At 52.9% G+C, this 19,539-nt stretch overlaps 1 protein-coding gene across 1 annotated transcript in view; it reads left to right on the forward strand.

Moving 5' to 3' along the window:
• Positions 1-19,539, forward strand: part of BRSK2 (BR serine/threonine kinase 2) — a 144,513-nt gene that overhangs the window by 92,006 nt on the left and 32,968 nt on the right. Inside the window, exons 5-16 of the mRNA XM_031943593.1 lie at positions 284-400; positions 2,322-2,355; positions 2,559-2,627; positions 2,958-3,104; positions 3,208-3,278; positions 3,684-3,755; positions 4,028-4,140; positions 4,241-4,315; positions 4,920-5,052; positions 7,383-7,547; positions 16,952-17,049; positions 17,488-17,638. Coding sequence (XP_031799453.1) covers positions 284-400; positions 2,322-2,355; positions 2,559-2,627; positions 2,958-3,104; positions 3,208-3,278; positions 3,684-3,755; positions 4,028-4,140; positions 4,241-4,315; positions 4,920-5,052; positions 7,383-7,547; positions 16,952-17,049; positions 17,488-17,638 — 1,245 coding nt within the window. The remainder of the gene's footprint in view (positions 1-283; positions 401-2,321; positions 2,356-2,558; positions 2,628-2,957; positions 3,105-3,207; positions 3,279-3,683; positions 3,756-4,027; positions 4,141-4,240; positions 4,316-4,919; positions 5,053-7,382; positions 7,548-16,951; positions 17,050-17,487; positions 17,639-19,539) is intronic.

A 19,539-nucleotide genomic window follows, 5' to 3' on the forward strand; every position in this document is an offset into this window, starting at 1 on the left:
CAGCCTCCCCCCCCCCACTCGTTCCCACGCAGAACCGGCCTCAGTTTGGCTCCAGCCCTCATTCTCTCCCTAGCTGGCGACCCTCAGAGAGCCCATTTCTCAGGTTCCTGACAGGAGGGATCAGCCCCATCGGCCTCTCAGGTCCCTTCGGGCGCAGTGTCAGCCCTGCCCTTCCCGGGGGCCTCTGGTCCAGACCGAGCCGGGCCCCTTTGCCTCAGTCTCCCCTGGGGGTCTCTGGGCCGTGGGAGGCCCCCAAAGTCCCCCCTCCTCTCCCTCCCCGCAGCCACAGGGACCTGAAACCCGAAAACCTTCTGCTGGACGAGAGGAACAACATCCGAATAGCGGACTTCGGGATGGCGTCACTGCAGGTTGGGGACAGCTTATTAGAAACCAGCTGCGGGTGAGTGGTGCCGGCTTCCTGGCCGGCCTCCCCAGCCCCCCGCACCCCGGGGGTCTCCAGCAGCCGGGGGTCCCACCCGGAGCCTGCCCGGGCCCTCCTTGCAGCCGCTGGGTCCCGGCGCCACCTCCTGGCCGGCACTGGGCACTGCCACCCCCAGCCACACTTAGGGGGCTGAAGGCAGCCGCCAAGGAGAGCTCCTGAGTCTGGGGGGGAGGGGGGGGAGAAGGGGGACGAAAAGCTGGGCGAACTTCCTCTGAAATGTCATCCTGGTTCTCTAAAAGAGAATGACTTCTGGCGATTCTGGGCCACTCAGCCAACCAATAAGCATTGATTAACCGCTGACTGTGTGCCAGGCCCTGGCCTGAGCAATGGGCGTGCAGACAATGACCCCGTGCTCCCTAAGCCCCCTTCTGCCCGGCGGGCTCGAGCACTGGCGCCTCCGCAGCCAGATGTTCCCCCCAGGGCCGGCGGAAGGAAGTGGGGGGACTGGGGGGGCTGCAGATGAGCCCAAATGCCACAGGGAACGTCCGGACCCCGAAATGCCTAAAGCAACGTGGAGTCGGATAGTGTAGCACGGAATGGGCCGGCGAGGCTTATCCTTTAACACCGCAGTCATTCAGATTTCTCCGGGGTGGAGAGAGTGGCAGAAACTGTTCCATGACTTCCCAGCTCTGGGTCCTTCTCCCTGTGATGCAGAAGGGGCAGCTTTCCTATAGTGACCGGGAACAGGGCCCGGAGGTCAGGAGAGGCCCTGGAGAAGGAAGCGTAAATGAGCCAAAGAAGTCGGGGAGTCTGAGAGGGATTATCTCCCTGGCCTTCCTCACAGAGGCACCAGGACAGCAAGGGGGGGGGGGCAACGAACTTGACCTTGACCCCCAGAACCCCCGGTTCAGAATCCGAGCAAGAGCTTAGCACAAGACGAGCAAGCAGGGACGGAGGCAGGGAGCCGGGCGGGCCGGGTGGAGCCGGGCAGGGTCTAGCCTAGAATCTACCCAGAGGGGCCGGGGATGAGGGGCCACGTGGAGCCCCATGGAGCGGAGCACAACCAGAGACGGCTTAATGGCCTTTAATGCAAGGAGCAATCGCTCATGATTGGATGTCAGTTTGGAAGAAAGTCTGCGGGAAGCACCCGGGCAGGGAGGGCTGGTCAGGGAGAGCCTGAGCAGGGAGATCTGGGCAAGGAGAGCCCAGGCAGGGAGCACTGGGCAGGGAGATCCGGGCAGGGAGCACCGGACGGGGAGCACTGAGCAGGGAGATCTGGGCAAGGAGAGCCCGGACAGAGAGCACTGGGGAGGGAGCACCAGGCAGGGAGCATTGAGCAGGGAGATCTGGGCAGCAGGAGCACTGAGCAGGAGATCTGGGCAGGAGACCAGCAGGTAGATCTGGGCAGAGCCGGGCAGGGGCATTGGGTGGGAGACTGGGCAGGGAGATCTCGGGTAGGGAGAATGGACGGGGAATGGAGTAGGAAGACGGGTGGACAGGGAATGGGGGAGTGGAATGGACAGGGAGTGGAGTGGAGTAGGGAGATGGGTGGCAGGGAGAAGGGAGACGGGGAGGAAGGGAGTAGTGGAGTATCTTAGTGGAAGGAATTGGAACTTAAATTTTCACCTGGGACTCGGCTAAAGATCCAAGCTGTATTCTCACCACTTACAAGCCGATTCAAGCCGGGAGGGATTGCTGACTTGGTGGGTGACGGGAACAGGCTTCAGAAAGTTCTGGGCCGGAAGAGTCCATGGGGGGGCGGGGGGGGCGGGGCAGGGCTTTGGAGGCCGGAGAGCTCTCAGTTTGCTCCTGGAGGTGTCTGGGGACCATGGGAACCTCCCCGCCCCGGGGCTGGGGAGCAGAGGCTGGGGCCGCCTGGCTTTGCAGGGCTGGGGAGGGCCCTGTCCCCGGTGCCTGACGGGGTCCCTTTTGCTTCCAGGTCACCCCACTACGCCTGCCCCGAGGTGATCCGGGTAAGTGCTCCCGCCGCCCCTCGCCCTCTGCAGCAGCCCTGACCCAGCCCCGGGGGGGGGGGGTCCCTGGGGGGTCGGGACTGCCCCCCCTTAGCCAGGCCCCCCTGGCGGCGCCCAGCGCGCTCCCGGCCACGTCCGGCCGCCCAGGACGCCCCCTGGGTCCCCAGGACCGGCCTCGAACCCCAGCTCTGCCTTGTCCCCAGGGCGAGAAGTACGACGGCAGGAAAGCAGACGTGTGGAGCTGTGGCGTCATTCTATTCGCACTGCTGGTGGTGAGTGTGCTCCGGGCCCTGCCCTCCGGAGGGGCTCCGGGAGCTGTCCGTGGTGCTCCCGGCCGAGGAGCCCAGGGCAAAGGGGGCCCCGCCCTGTCTCCTCCCTCCCCCCCCCACCGAGTGGGGCTCCTCCTCCCCCCCCCCCATGCTTCTGGGACGCCCAGCCTTGGCCCCGCCCCCTCTTCCCTCCCTTCCCCCAGGCCTTGGGGGCCAGGGGCGGGCACTAGGCCGTCAGTCAGGGGAGGGGGAGGGGAGCCCCGCCCCCAGAAGATCCCCTTCACTGGCCTTTCTCTCCCTCCCCACCCCCGTCCTGCTGTGCCCCGCCTGCAGGGGGCGCTCCCTTTCGACGATGACAACCTGCGGCAGCTCCTGGAGAAGGTGAAGCGGGGGGTCTTCCACATGCCGCACTTCATCCCCCCTGACTGTCAGAACCTGCTCCGGGGCATGATCGAAGTGGACGCCTCCAAAAGGCTGACGGTGAGAGGCCGGGCCCAGGACCCTGGGGAAGCCCGGCCTCCGGGAGGCTCCTCCCCCCCCAACCCACGGGTCGTTCCCTTGCCTTCCCTTCCCGGCCTCTGAGGGAGGAGTGAAGCCCCCGGCCCTGGTGCAGGGGGGCTCCCGTGGAGAAGAGCAAGCTGTGGCCCCTGTGGGGTGTGTGTGTGTGCGGCCTCATGTCATGTGTGTGCGTGTGGGTGTGAACCTGTGTCATGTGTGTATGCGGGTGTGAGCCTGTGCCCTGTGTGTGCACACAGGTGTGAACCTGTGTCCTGTGTGTGCACGCAGGTGTGAACCTGTGTCCTGTGTGTGCGCACAGATGTGAACCTGTGTCATGTGTGTGCGCAGGTGTGAACCTGTGTCATGTGTGTGCGTGCGGGTGTGAACCTGTGTCCTGTGTGTGCATGCGGGTGTGAGTGTGTCATGTGTGTGCGCGTGGGTGTGAACCTGTGTCATGTGTGTGCACGCAGGTGTGAACCTGTGTCATGTGTGTGCATGTGGATGTGAACCTGTCATGTGTGTGCGTGTGGGTGTGAACCTGTGTCATGTGTGTGCACGCAGGTGTGAACCTGTGTCCTACGTGTCCGCGTGTATGCGCACAGATGTGAACCTGTGTCATGCTTGTGCGCATGGGTGTGAACCGTGTCATGTGTGTGCGCACAGGTGTGAACTTGTGTCATGTGTGTGTGTGCGGGTGTGAGTCTGTCATGTGTGTGTGCGTGGGTGTGAGCCTGTCATGTGTGTGCACGCAGGTGTGAACCTGTGTCATGTGTGTGCATGTGGGTGTGAACCTGTCCTGTGTGTGCATGTGGGTGTGAGCCTGTGTCATGTGTGTGCACGTGGGTGTGAACCTGTGTCCTATGTGTGCACGCAGGTGTGAACCTGTGTCCTGTGTGTGCGCACAGATGTGAACCTGTCATGTTTGTGCGCACGGGTGTCATGTTTGTGCATGCGGGTGTGAACCTGTGTCCTGTGTGTGACGCGGTGGAACCTTTTCCCCGTGTCGGATGCCACAGATGTGAACCTGTGTCATGTGTGGGCCGGGTGTGAACCTGTGTCAGTGTGGGTGGGTTGAACCTGTTCCTGTGTGGCGCGGGGGAACCTGTGTCCGGGGCCAGATGTGAACCTGTGTCATGTTACGCGGTGTGCCTGGCGTTTGTGCGTGGATGGAACCCGCATGTGTGTGGCATGGGGTGAGCCTGTGTCTGTGTGGGTGGGGGGGAACCCGGGTCATTGTGTACATGGGTGTGAGCCTTTATGTGGCATGCACCTGTGAGCCCAGGGAGAGCACGATGGTGCGGGGCTTTTGGGTGTGTGGGTGCCCCCGGCTGGCCCCAGCGGGTTGGGGGCCTTTGGTGCCCTGTGGGTGCCGGTGCCTGGGTGGTGACCGGGATGAGGGAAGAGAGGGGAAACCCGTGGGGGGGCGCCGGACTCCCTCCCCCAAGGCCACACTCCCCCCCCTCCCTCCCGCCTTTTCCCGCGCCCGGGGACTAACGTTTGTGCTGGGCGGCGGACCGTCCCCGCCTGGCGTGCGAGGCTGCGGAGGCCGCCCCGTTCCCCTGCCCCTGGGGGCCCCTGGCACCGGGGCCTTGCCTGGCGTGGCCAGGGGAGCCTCTTCCCCCATGGGCTCTGTCCCACGTGGTCAGGGCAGACACGCCCCGGCCGTCCCTCAGAGTCCAGGTCAGAGAAGGCTTAGATGGGAGTTTCCTTTCTGCCCCAAGGAAGCCGTCCAGGAGCGTTTCCTTTCTGTAGCTGCTCCTTTCTCGCCGCCCCCTTCTGTCCCTTAACCCCCCTGAGATGTTGCCACTGCCCTGAGCACGGTCTTTGCACCTGCTGACCTCACCTCCTGGGGGAAGAAGGGGGAAGGGTCCGAATGGGCTCCTGTGGCCCTGCCCGGCAACAGCTGCCACCAAGTAGATGTCCATCCACAGTCAGCTCACATCCCCAAGGTGCCTCCCCTAGCTCCTCAGTGGGCTCAGATAGGGTCTAGCTTGGGGGGCTAGGGCCGCTGCCAGTCAGAGGAGGGCCTGTCTTGGACCTCCCCCCTGCCCCAGTCCATTGGAATCCATAGAAGATTCATTGAGTGAGGAAGCAGCCCTTTTGGGAGCTCAGGCTGCAGTCAGTCCCCCACAGTCAGTCCTGGGTTCTGGGCTCAGGATGGGAAGTCAGTGCTCTTCTTGTCCCTCCTTCAGAGTCAGCAAGGTCCCTTCCTGGTGCCTGGTGGCCCTTTGACCAGTACATATTCTCTGATCAATTCTCCTTAGTCTTCATATGGAGTATGAGGGAAATGGGGGACACAGTTACTTTGCATGCCAGGACATATGGAGCAAGCTCTCCATTCACTCATCCTCTCATCCACTGGCCCATCTATCCATTCATCCAGTGCTCCATCACTCTACTCATCCATTCATCCATCCATCCATCCATCCACTCATCCACTCATCCATTGGCTCATCCATCCATTCATCTGTCCAGTCATCCACTGGCCCATTCATCCACTCATCCATCCATCAGTTGGCCCATCCATCCACTCATCAATTCATCCATCCATCCATCCATCCACTCATCCACTCATCCATTGGCTCATCCATCCATTCATCCATCCATCATTTATCCTCTGGCCTTTTCCCTTTTCCAAATCTTTTCCAAACCCATCCCCCCAACCCCGGTCCATCCATCCACTCATCCATCTACTTATCCACCCATCCATCCATCCACTCATCAATTCATCCATCCATCCAATCCCTTCCATCTCCATTGGAATCCCATTTTAAGGTTTTTGTTTCATTATTGTTCATTGGATACCCAATTTTAAGTGGGGCCCTTTATGGTTTTACCTTTTGGTGCCATCATTATAAATATTTCCTGTTGGATTATTCCTATATATTTATTAAAACCTATTTTTTATATTATTTTTTTATTTATATTCCATTTGCTTGGTTTCCCTTTTTTATCCATTTCTCCAAATTTCCATATTTTTAAATATCCCTTTTTCCTTTTTAGTGTTTCATTAATAGTTTGCCGGGGAAAGGGAAAAATTTGGCAAATTGAATCAAAAAAAAGGGAAATATTTTTTCCAATTGAAATTTTTGAACCCTAAATTTTGGACCCAGGGGGGAAAAAATGGGAAAAAAAAAAAAACCCCTTTTTTTTGGGGTTTTTTTGTTTTGGGGGGGCCCCCCCCCAGGGGGGTTTTTTTTTTTTTTTTTTTTTTTTTTAAAAAAATTTTTAAAGGGTTTTTTGGGGGGGTTTTTTTTTTTTTTTTTTTTTTCCCCCCCAAAAAAAAATTTTTTTTTTTAATTTTTTTTTTTTTAAATTTGGGGGGAAAAATTTTTGGGGTTTTTTTAAATTAAAAATTTTTTTTTTCCAGGGAAAATTTTTTTTTTTTCCCCAAACTTAAAACCCTTTTTAATTTTCCCCCCGGGGTTTAAAAAAACAAACCTTCCACACAAACCCACCCCAACCCCTTCCCCCTGGGCCAAACCTTCCCAAACCACCCCCCCCCCCCTTTACCTTTTATTTTTTGGGGGGCCCCAAAACCAAAACCAAGGGAAAGGAAAGGGGCCCTTGGGGGGGCCAAAAAAACCAAACCCCCCCAAAAATTTCCCAAATCCCGAAAAACCAACCCGGCAATTACCCTCCCCCCCCCCAAAACCCCAAAAAAACCAAAAAATTTGGGGAAAAGGGCGGGGGGGAAAAAAAACCCAAAGGGCCCCCCCTTAGACCCCCGCCCCCCCCCGGGCCTGGGCCCCTGGGGCCCGCCAGGCAACTCAAGGCCCCAGGGTTTCGGGGCCCAAAGCCCTGAGGGGGATAAAAATTGGGAAAAGGTTTAGGGGTTCTCCCCCCCTCCTTTTTCCCCGGCCCGGGGGGGGGTTTTAAGGGGGGGCCTTGGGGAAAGGGGCCCGGCCCCGAGGGGGAAAAGCCCGCGACCCCCACCCCCCGGGTCGGGTCCCCCTTTTTCAGGGGGCCCCGCCCCCAAAGGGGGGGGAGAAAATTTAGGGACCAGGATTCCAGGGTGCCCATGGATGGGGGAGGGCCTGAGCCTGAGTCCAGGACACTCCCGCCTAGGTCCACATCCACCATCCTAGCACAGGTACCAGCAGAATTTGCCCGAGTCTAAAAAGCCTTTGAGGGCAGTCCAGGTCAGAGGTCAGGGCCCCTCTCCCCACCTCCCTGTCCTTTCCCCAGCTGACTCTGTGGGAGGGAGAAATCCAAGTGGGGGGAGGCTCTTGGTGAATGGACCGCGCTGTCTGTCCGCAGAGGGGGCAAGAATGAGCCGGAGCCAGAGCAGCCCATCCCCCGAAAGGTGCAGATCCGATCCCTGCCATCCCTGGAGGACATCGACCCCGACGTCCTGGACAGCATGCACTCTCTAGGCTGCTTCCGAGACCGAAATAAACTCTTACAGGACCTCTTATCAGAGGAGTAAGTCTGGGGCCCAGGCTGAGCTGAGGGGAGGGGGATGCCGGAGAGAGAAGTAGACCGTGGAGAAAGGTCTAGGACTTCCCCTCAGCCTGGGAGATCCTCCCTCCCCCGCCCCCGTCACTTTTCCTTCTGTCCACCCCGACAACCGCTACCCGGGAGGGCCAGGCCGGAGAGCCTGATCTCTGATAGTTCCACTCCAGGCCTTCAGGAGTCGATCCCGGCCAGCCCATGGAAAGTCAGGATCAACAAGCACTGACCTGGCCCCCGGGGAGAGCACCTGCCCTGCCCGCCCATTTTATTGCTGACAAGATCCCTAAACTAGAGGTCGGGGCGGCTGGAGACATTTACCGAAGCTTCGGTCAGGCATTCGAGCGAGTTTGTGGAAGAAGGGGCTGAGGGAAAGCATGGACAGATGGATTCAGAACCGGGTCAGAACCACACCCGAGTGCTCATTACTGCTTCTGCAGGAACTTGAACGCAGGCCTCCAGAGGGTGCCCCGAGGCTTCGGGTTCAGCCCTTTTCCCAGGGATTTACAGGAAGGCTTGTTCAATTTTCAGGGGCCACTGTCTGGGAAGGAGACCCACCACGCTAGGTGGCAGTGAGGATTCAAAATGATCTAGGACATTTCCACTTAATAGGGAAAAGGCATAAATTAGGGAATAGGTAGGTGAGAAGCATTTAGTGAGTTCTACAGTGTCCCAGGCACTGTGCTAAGTGCTGGAGAGGGAAATGTAAGCAAAAAAAGCCTGACGGCTCCTGCCCTCAAGGAGCTTACATTCTAAAAGGAGCTGGAAAGCTCCAGCGGTGGACGGGATTAAGGGGAGATGTTCAGGGGAGAAAGTCAAAAGTACAGCCAGAGAGAGAAACATAGCTGGCTCCTACATAGATTTAATAAGCATAAAATAGGGAAGACATAGTTAGACCCTAATTCATCTAAAAAGATCTGATGATCAGGGCAGCTGGGTGGCGCAATGACTAGAGTACCAGCCATGAAGTCAGGAGGACCTGGGTTCAAGTCTGGTCTCAGACATTTAACACTTCCTGGTCGTGGGACCCTGGGGAAGTCACTTAACCTCAATTGCCTAAACAAAAAAAACAAAACAAAAACAAACAAACAAAAACAAAAACAAAAACTGATGATCACAGGAGACCACAAACTCACTTTGATTCCACAGTGTGATATGGCAATGAGGAAAATCTTAGACTCCATAAAGAACATCCTCCTTGGGCCCCATCCTCCTTTGGGCCCCATCTTTGGTGAAAGGGTCAAGCCAGCATCCAATTAAATAAATTAAATCAATCTAAATAAGTAAATCAGCTTTGATGTCCATCCCTCTCCTAAGAAGCAACTGGCTCTTCTTCTGGAATGGGATCCCAGGCTCTTGTCCATGGTCCTGGCCTGTACTGCTCTCTGCTCTGGGGCTCCCAAGTATTCCACAGGTCCTCCTGAGCCTTCCCCTAGAGCAGGAAGGTTCTGCTGTCCTCTGTGGCCTCCAAGATTCTCCCTTCATTCTTTGTGAAGCTCTGGGCCAGGCAGGCCCGCTCCCTAGCTCAGCTTGCTTCCCTCTGCCCGTTCACTTTGTCTAAAGCATAGTCACTGGTTAGTAAATGAGGTTCGTATAGCACTCTAATCGATTGGGACTGTACAACAACCCTGGGAGGGAGGAGGTTCAGGGATGAATGGCTCATTTTACAGAAGAAGAAACTTCAGGAGGCAAAGGGCCTCCCGGCCTGTGTCAGAGACGGACTTCCTTATTCCACCCCTACTGCTTCCTACAACTCACCGCTTCCTAGATGCTCAGAGGCCGGTGCCCAGGGCCAGCCCCTGGGATGAGCCTCCCCAGGATAACCCTGCAGTGCATGCTTCCATGCTCCAGAAATGGGTTAAAAACAGCATTTGGAGGCACAGCTCCAGCCCTTGAGGGATGATGGTCTCTATGGCTCTGGCCATACTCCATCTGCAGGACCGTTCAGTCCCCAGTGACACAACTTAAGGACGTTCACACGATTACAGACTTTGAGAATTGGAAGAGACCCTAGCATCCTCTGGTTCCATCCCTTCCCAAAGGATTCCCTCCTTAGAAGCTACCAGCCAAACGGCCATCCATCTTCTGCTTCGGACCTCAAGGAAAGGGGACCCACCACTTCTGAAGGAAGTACATTTGGGGGAGAACAGCTTTCAGTTAGGAAGCTTTTCCAGACATCAGGCCTCAATCTGCCTCTCTACACCTTGCTCCTCCACTCTCCTTGCTGTTCGAGGCCAGACTAATCTCTCCTCCACGTGACAGCCCTTTAGATACTTGAAGACAGTTCTTAGGTGCCCCTTGAATATTCTCCTCCCCAATTTAAGCACTCCTCTGATCCAGTCTCATATGGCATGGACTCAAGACTTAGTTGCCCTTCAGGCTCTCAATGTCCTCTTAATCCTTTGTGCCCAGAAATGAATCCATTAGTCTAGATGAGGTCTGACCTAGGGGGAGCACAGCGGGCAATCATTTTCCTCTCCCTGGAAGCTCTGCCCATCTGAAGGCAGCCCAGGACTGCATTAAAATTTTGGCAGCCACATGATCCCTGCTGACTTCTATGGAGCTGACTTCCATGGTCAACACAGACCCCGCCCCCAGCCTTTCAAAACACCTGATACCTATCCATGACTCCCCCACCTTATTCTGGTAGAGTTGGAGTTTGTGCTCAGGTGACAGGCTTAATCTCATCTTATGGGATCAGCCCAGGGGACTGGCCAACCTGTCAGGATTCCCAAGAATCCTGACAAATATACACTGTGTCAGCCATGGCCCGCCCTCCCAGCTTGGCGTCATCTTCAGACTTGATGAAAATTTCATCTCTCTCTTTATCCAAGTCACTGATGATGATGGGAAGTGGCTCAGGGCCAAGCACAGTTCCCGGGGTCCTCCACGGTAGATCTCCTGCCACGAGGACATTGAACAATTAACTCCTCCTTCAACCACTCAGCCAGCTTTAAATCCAAGTGATTTTATGAGCATTCACTTTTTCCCGCTCTCTCTACAAGAATGGCATGAGATGACTTACTCAAAGTTTGACTGAAACCTAAGTTTACTCTAAACACAAGAAAAAGAAATAAGGCGAAGCTGGTGGCTTCATCTCTTAATCCATACTCTGGTTTCTGTTTCCTTTTCACTAACCATCTTTCTAATAATCTAATAATCTGTCCTAAAGTTCTCTCAGAAATCCTAGCCAGGCTCACTGGTCTCTGGTTTGTAGTCTCTGTTCTCTTCCCTCTTTTTCGAAATTAGACATTTTACCCTTTTCTAAACTTCGTCAAATGTCACTAATAGTGATTCAACAATCATACGTCAGTCAATTCATCTAGTTCAGGTGACTTGCCTTCATACAGGTGCTCTCTCACTGGCTCCTCCCTTATCTTATGGATCAACTTTTAGTTAATCATTTTGGTTCTGCTATTTCCAGAGCATAAGTCATTACCTTTGGCAGAGAAAACACAAGCACATTAAGAACTAAGCATCTCGATCTTATCTCTGCCATCATTTATCCTTGCCTCATTGATACGTTGAAGAAGACCAGAGAGAGAGAACCAGGTGGTGGTCCCAGTTGGTGCTTCTAGTAAAGACCTGGAAGATTCCAGCTGAGCCTGGATCTGTCAAGAAACTCTCTAGCAAAGAGGAAAAGGGGCACCCAATAAGGTCATGAATGGTGAAACTCAAAAGAAACTCCTTCATCCAGAAACCTGTGGGTGCTCAGACTAGAGGCATACCAGGGGGCTAAAGTCAGCATAGTCTCTGCCAAACAGGGCAGGAAACCAGCAGGATCTTGGACCTGGACTGTCATAGCACTGTGAGAGAAAAAGCCAGGTCTACTGGGTCACTACACAAGAAGATAGAGGTGGGCATCTCAACGGGGCATGAACACCTGGAGTGCTCTCATAGACCCGATGCCCATTAGAAATGGGATATTCAAGAAGAGTTGCTCACAAGACCACAGAGTAAGGACATGAAGACAGAAAGAGACAGAAATGAGGCGGAGGTCAGAGTCCCTGGGAAAAGGAAGCAGAAACAAGAGAATAAGCCAAGCTGCAACTGTCAGTCCTCAGCCAAGGTTCTGAACAAGAGCAGGGGAAAGCTTGGATTCGGCCCCAGCCAGCTCGGCAGCAGCCACACAGGACCCCTCTGACATGGTGGGGCATGCAAAGGAGAGCCACGCAAAGACCAGCTTCAGAGCCAGCAGACTCGAGGCTCACATTGTGCTCCTGATGCTTTGTGTGTGTAGCTTTGAATAAGTCACTTCTCTCTGGGTTTGTTTTCTCCTCTGTAAAATAGGGTTAGTAGACTAGATTATCTCTAGACCTCTTCAAGCTGCAGATTTATAATCCTGTGATGTGAGAAAACAGGATTGAGCCAACTCATCCTGGTGCCCACGGGGGGGCAAAGCTCAGGAGCTGAGGTTTAGAGACATGGGGGTCATGGCGATTGAAGTCCTAAAGTCTTTCAGGATTTGGGGTGGGTTTTTTTGGGGGGTTGGGAGTTGCAGTGTTGTAATTGTGTGCAGTGACCTGGTTTTGCTCACATCACTCTACATCAGTCTATACTCAGCAGGATTCTCCAAGATTGTCTTTCATATTTCTTATGGCAAAGTAATGTTTCATTACATTTACATGCCACAAGTTGTACGGTCATATCCCAATGGATGGACAATAAGTGCTGATTCTAGTTCCTTTCTGTTATTTCTTTTCTTTTTCTTTCCTTTTCCCTTCAGTCCCCTTGGTTTGCTTTATATGAAGTGTTATCCTTGCTCCTTCTTAAAAAACAAAACAAACAAACAAACAACAACAACAAAAAAAAAAAACACCCATCTTGCCTTTCTCCTGTTGTTAGGTGTAATTCTTCACCTAACTTTTTGTATGTGGATAAATGTACGTGTGTATTTCACCTTCTTTGGTCTAAGATAACAGTAAGATTCACCTGATTCCTTCCTTCATGTTTGTTCTTCTTACCCCATTTACGAACAATAGGAAGCTTCTCCCTAGTATATTCCTTTTATCCTCCCTTCTCTCTTTCCTTTTGAAATCCTCAAAATAGAACATATACCCCTTTCTTTCAGGAGCTCAGTTTTTGCGATTTAACTTGCCCTCTGTCTCTTGAAGACATCATTATAGAGCCCTTTCCAACTGCTTAAATGAAATTCCATTTCTCGCTTTTCCTGGAGTCTTGTATTTAAATTTCACAGTTGTTAGTCAACTTGGATCTTTCCCCAGGAATGTTTGAAAATCCCCAATTCTATTAGTTTCATTTTTTTCATAGTAGGATTATATTCAACTTGGAAGGTTAAGTTATTCTTAGTCATAAGCCCATATCTTTTTCTTTTTAGAATATTGTTTTCCAAGATCTCCTTTCATTTATGAAGAAACTGCCAGGTCTTGTGTTATCCTTATCACGGTTGGGAAGATTCATAAAATTGAAAGTAAAAAACCTCTTGAATTAATAAATAAAACTAAGAGTTGGTTTTATGAAAAAAATAGATAAACCTTTAGTTAATTTGATTAGAAAGAGGAAAGAAGAAAATCAAATTGTCAGTCTCCGAAATGAAAAGGGAGAACTTAGCACCAATGAAGAGGAAATCAGAGCAATAATTAGGAGTTATTTTGCCCAGCTATGTGTCAGTAAATATAATAATCTAAGTAAAATGAAGGGATACCTACAAAAATATAGATTGCCCAGATTAACAGAAGAGGAAAGAAATTACTTAAAGAGTCCCATTTTAGAAAAAAGAAATAGAACAAGCTATTAATCAACTCCCTAAGAAAAAATCTCCACGGCCAGATGGATTTACATGTGAATTCTACCAAACATTCAAAGACCAATTAATTCCAACACTATATAAACTATTTGAAAAAAATGGGGGAAAAGGACTCCTACCAAATTCCTTTTATGACACAGATGTGGTGCTGATACATAAACCAGGTAGAGTGAAAATAGAGAAAGAAAATTATACACCAATTTCCCTAATGAATGTTGATGCAAAAATCTTAAATAAAACATTAGCAAAGAGATTATAGAAAGTCATCCCCAGGATAATACAACACGAACAAGTAGGATTTATACCAGGAATGCAGGGCTGGTTCAATATTAGGAAAACTATCGGCATAATCGACTATATCAATAACCAAATTAACAAAAACCATATGATCATCTCAATAGATGCAGAAAAAGCATTTGATAAAATACAGCATCCATTCCTATCCTTATCATGGTTCCTTGATACTTGAATTCTTTCTTCATAACTCTCTTTACAATACTGTTTTCCCTCTGATATGGAAGCTCTTGATTTGGCTGTGACTTCTCTTATTGGGGTTTCTTTCAGGAAATTATAAGTGTTCCGTTTCTACTTTCATTTTCTCCTCTGGTTCTAATATGTTCCAGCAGCTTTCATTTGTAATTTCCTGAAAAATAGTTTCCAGACTTTATGTCTTCCAGAGAGTCTGATCATTCCTAAATTATCTCTTCTAGATCTTTTTTTAAACAGATCAGCTGTTTTTTATACCAGACATCTTTTGTTTTCTTTTAAATTTTTTGGTTTTATTCTAATCATTCTTGTCTCATGGGTCACTGATTTCTATTGGGCCTGTTCTAGTTTTCAGGGAATTTGCTACTTGAGTGGGGTTTAATACCATTTCTCCTAAAATGTTCATTCTTCTTCCAATTTTGTCCTCTAGAGTTTTTCTTTTTTTTTTTATCTCTTGCTTCATTTCTTCTAGACATTCATGTACTCTTAGTGGACAATCCATTTTTTTCTTTGAATCAGTGGTTTTGGAATTAGTTTCCCTTTTTGTTTCAGTTTTTGGTATCTGTGAATCCACAATAATCTCCTCCTTCAGTTGTATATCAGGACGGAGAGATAGAAACCTTGGACCCCAAGTACCTGGGCTGTTCCAAGCTGAGCACTGCCATGAGAAAAAGCACATCATATTTGTCACTGTTGCTATTGGTGACTTCCAAGGTGCAAGCTATGGATTTCAACAACTCTTAGACTGCTTCAGAAGAGCCTTCAGCAATCAATGCTTAAGATAAAGAGGCCTGCAAGCTACCCAGTCTCTGGCCAATTCCTTGTGTCCTGTCAAGGAACTTCAGGTGCTGATGTTTTTGAGGGATCCCTCTCTTATCCACGGGATGGACTTTTGCACAGTTCTGGGACATAAAAGTCACTTAGTGTAGTTTCTCACTAGATGTCTTCATCGCTTTTCTGTCTGCTGTAATTGTTAGGATTTTTCCTGCAGTCGGGTTGTCGGAGCTGGGCCGTCTTCCTCCATTCGGGCGACCATTTGGACCAAAGAGAATGAGAAAAATTAGAACAAAGTATTGCCTCAAGAGACAGAGAATGTGTCTTTCATCTAGAGAAAAAATACTCAAGGGAGAAAAGTCGGCATTTTTCTTCCCTGCTTACTTCCAGAAGGTGGAGTTTGGAGCAGAGGGCCGGCTGTACATTTGGATATGGCACCAGGAGAAACTTATGGCACAGCAAATTCTGTGATTCTATGAAAAGTGTGTGTGAGTCCGAAGCATCAGTTAGCGGCAATGTCATGTGTGAAGGGGAGTCGTGACTGACAGATCCAGAAGGGTCAGCTGCAGTTAGACTGTGAAGAGCCTTGAAGGCCAGACAGAGGAGTTTCTGGTTTAGGTTAAGATGGAAATAAGAAAAGTTATTGTCACCTGATGGGTGTGAAGGGTGAGGAAGAATGAAGACTTGAGGATGGCACTGAAATTGTGACCCAAGTGGCTGCAAAGATAGTGGTGCCTCCAGGAGAAATAGAGGCACACGAGTCAGTTCAGGGGAGAAGATGCTGAGTTCCATTTTGGACATGTTGAATCTGAGGAACATCTACAGCTAAGATCTCACTGAGAGGAACAGAGCAGGAGAACCGAGTTTCATCTTAGGACAGGAACATCGACTTGCCCCTAGAACCTGGCAAGTGGGCAAGGGGCCCACCCTGGGGTCACCCACCGTCTTGCCGGTCCTGCCTCTGAAATTTCTCCTGTATCCATTCTCTCTCCCTCATTACAAAGGCCACTGACGTGGGCTAGACCCACATCTACTCGGACTGCTGTCGCCCCCCCAACAGACCTCCCTTCCTCTGCTCTCTCCCAGCCGATCCACATGGGCCACCACTGCCACGTTCCCTTTCCTACTTCATAGATCTTGTCTTATTTCCCCCAGTGCTGAAGACCCTGCAGTGGGTTCATCATTCAAAGCCTTACATAGTTTGCCACTAGCTCCCCTACACCTCCAGCAACTGAATGACTAACCCTTTAAATATAACTGCCTTCTCCTCCAGGAAGCCTTCCTGGATCACCTGGCCTGATAATGGCCAAGAACTCTATGAGAGGAAAATTGGAATTCCTTTTAAGTTCTGTCTCCCTTATAAAGGCGGCCACTGGTGGTGACAGGCCTGATGTCATTAAGACCTGAATTCAAATCCGGATTCAGATATTTAGTAGCTGGGCCCATCACTAAACTTTTGCCTGCCTCAGTTTCCTCAAATGTAAAATTAGAGTAATAATAGCAACTTCTGCTCAGGGTTGTTTGAGATAAGAATTGTGCGGCAAAAGAGATGCCAACTGGTTTTTCTTTTAATAGCCTTTTATTTACAGGTTATATGTATGGGTAACTTTACAGCATTAATAACTGCCAAACCTCTTTTTCCAATTTTTCCTTCTTTCCCCCCAACTCCTCCCCCAGATGGCAGGATGACCAGTAGATGTTAAATATATTAAAATATAAATTAGATACACAATAAGTCTACATGACCAAACCGTTATTTTGCTGTACAAAAAGAATCAGACTCTGAAATATTGTACAATTAGCTTGTGAAGGAAATCAAAAATGCAGGTGGGCATAAATATGGGGATTGGGAATTCAATGTAATGGTTTTTAGTCATAAGAGATGCCAATTGTAAAGCAAGGTGCTGAAACCAAAGAACTTAGGAAATGCTTGTTCCCTCCCTCCCTTGCCACAGCAGCAGGGGATTAATAAGAACTGAACTGACAGGATTGAAGCAAAGAAAAAGCAAGAGGCAGACTTCCCGAGAGCGTTGTCAGCCCAGTCCTGGGGCACTGAGCCTGCATCACCGTTCTTGGAGCTTGGCCTGGCCCTGATGATCTGAGGGCCGGAAGGGTTGGGAGGGCCGGGGGACTGAGGACCGGGAGGGCTGAAAGCTGAGGGCCTGTGAGACTGAGGGCTGGGAAAGCCAGGAGGACAGAGGCCCAGCCCTACTAAGTTAAGGCTCAGCCTCCTTCCTAGCCCCAAGGATGCTCACCTGGATCAATTCCAGGACACGGTGTCCTTAGAGAAGGCACTAAGTATCTTCCCTGGCTTTGTTTTTCCTATATTTTTCTCTTTTCTTTTCTCCAGGGAAAACCAAGAAAAAATGATCTATTTTCTCCTCCTTGACCGGAAAGAAAGATATCCCAGCCACGAGGATGAGGACCTCCCCCCACGGAATGAAATAGGTACAGGCCCCCCCCCCCCCCCCCCCCCCCCCCCCCACCTAGCACGCCCAGCTCCCTCTGTGGTGGCCAGCTCTCTCCCATACAGCCCCATTTCTCGAGCAGGTCCCTTCTCCCCGTGGTCTCCGGAGATGGCACTACAACAGACGCTGGGCAGCACCCGCCCCATGAGTCTTACAGAGCTGCCTCTGCCAGGACCCATTCCAAGGATAAAGGGCAGCTTTAGCAGCTCCCATTATCTTCAGCAGGTGCCAGGGATCCCCAAGCTACGGCCTCCAGCTGCCCACAAAGATCTGGTCAGGAGAAATACCCATTGAAGACAAAGCCATAATCTTCATGGCCAGGCTAGGCTGAGCTTCCTCCCTCTCATGCATTGTTAAGGGATGTAAGGATTCTGAGCCTTAGGGAGGAAGGAGCTGACTCACCCTCCTCCCTCCCCAGACCCCCCCAGGAAGCGTGTGGACTCCCCAATGTTGAATAGACATGGGAAGAGGAGGCCTGAGAGGAAGTCCATGGAGGTCCTCAGCGTGACGGATGGTGGCTCCCCAGTCCCCGCCCGCCGAGCCATTGAGATGGCCCAGCATGGCCAGAGGTAAGTGCCAGCTGCCCTGGACACGGCATCCTCTTCCCTCCCCTCCCCTCCCCTTTCCTTCCCTCCCCTAACCCTAACCCTTCCCTTCCCTTCCCTCCCCTCCCCTCCCCTCCCCTCCCTTTCCCTTTCCCTTTCTCTTCCCTTCCCTTTCCCTTCCCTTCCCTTCCCTTCCCCTCCTTCCCTTCCTCCCTCTAGCTGCCCTCCTCAGCAGCATCAGTACACCCCCTGGCCCCGGCAGACTGGATGTTGGGCCACTGGCCTGGGAGGGATCGGGCTGACTCGGGCAAGGAGCCTGGCCTTGGTCAAGGGGCGTCTGGCGGTGTTTCTGTTGGCTCAGCGTGGTACTGACAGGGGACAGGAAGTAAGGAGGGACTCGGGGTAGTTCGCAGTGCGGTGATTCCTCCCAAGGCTGGGGAGCCGGCCGGCAAGAGGCCCCCTGGCTGAGGACTGTCCACGGAGATGGGGTGGGGGGAAGTGTCCGGCCGCTGCCCGACCTGACTGCCTTTGAGAACCAAGCAAGGGATTCAGAGGGGCGGGGTCTGGGGGCCTCTGGTGTCTGACCAGAGCGAGGCTGGGGGCTAGTTTCCCCACCTAGGACTGAGCCACGGGTCTGATCGTCCATGGGTGAGACCTGGGAGCCGGTGTCCTGGGTGCCCACAGACAGGGCCCCAGAGGCCCCTGGGTCTGACAGCCCCAAACAGGGCCTGGAGCTGCTGCATGACCTTCTCCTGGGCAGGGTCGGGGGGACCCCAGTGGCGGAAGCGGGCGGCCGGCTCCTACCAGAGAGGGGCACGGGCCGGTCCGTCCTGGGCCTCCGTGGGGTGGTGAGGTGGCTTCCCTCGCTCCCCGGCCGGGAAAAAGCCAGGGCCAGGCTTGGTGCTGCTGCGAGGGGGCGGTTCTGAGGTCTCGTTGGGCAGGGAGGGGCAGCCAGCCAGAGCCACTCCCAGAGAGCCAGGGCCGGGCATGACGGGGGCGGGCAGCATAGGCCTCTGAGGGAGCAGAACTGGCTGCCCCGGAGCCCCAGCCTGGCAAGCCCAAGAGGACCTCAGCTCCCCAGGGATGGAGGCTTCTCTCTCAGGGCCAAGTGCACCCCCCCCCAGCCCTACCTCCCCCCGGGCACACGGAGGGAAAGCGGTCAAGGAGAGTACCCCAGGAGGGAGGGGCCTTGCAACAGGGATAGCCCAGAGACTCTGGGGTCCAGGGAGAGGAGAAGGGGCTGCCTTGGGCTCCCTACGGTCGCCCTCAGGGTTCCCAGCTGAGCCAAGAAAAAGGGATCCACAGCTGCGGGGGGGGGGGGGGTCACATGCCCTGGAAAGTAGGCTCCCAACACCCAAGAGGCAGTGCCCAGGAGCCTGAGCTCCCCAAGGGGCAAGAGGTGGGCTCACATGGGCATCTGTAGGTACATTAAGGGCCACTGCAGGTACCCCGGCCACCCCTTGGGGCCGCTGGCATGCATTCTGGGCACGTTTGGCCACCCACATTTTCCAGGGGCATATGGTGAAGAAGGGGGCTCTGGGGGCCCGAGGAAGGGGGGCTTTGTGCTGAGCTCAAAGCTCCCCGGGCCACTGGGCCCCACAAGAGGCCTGGATCCTGAGGTGCTCTCCCCAAGGAGAGCTTGGAAAAGTGCCGCCTGATGGGTCATGGAAATGGCAGTGATGTGGCTGGGGCCCCCCTCGCTGCTGGGGCGGCTCTGCAGGTGCATGGGGCCCTCAGCTGCCTCCCAGAGGCCTGAGCGGGAGCTTCCCGGAGGAGGAGGCAATGGGCAGATCCCCCATGGAGCCCCTTCTGCTCCTCTGCCGGGCAGGAGAACTGGCCAAGCGATGGCCCTGGGGAGGCTGCTGGGAGAGCCTGGTCTCTGAGGGCCGCCCGGGCCAGAGCTGGCTCTGTGCAGACGGGAGGGA

This window comes from Sarcophilus harrisii, chromosome 6 (genome assembly GCF_902635505.1).
Source record: "Sarcophilus harrisii chromosome 6, mSarHar1.11, whole genome shotgun sequence".
Classification (NCBI taxonomy): Eukaryota; Metazoa; Chordata; class Mammalia; order Dasyuromorphia; family Dasyuridae; genus Sarcophilus; species Sarcophilus harrisii.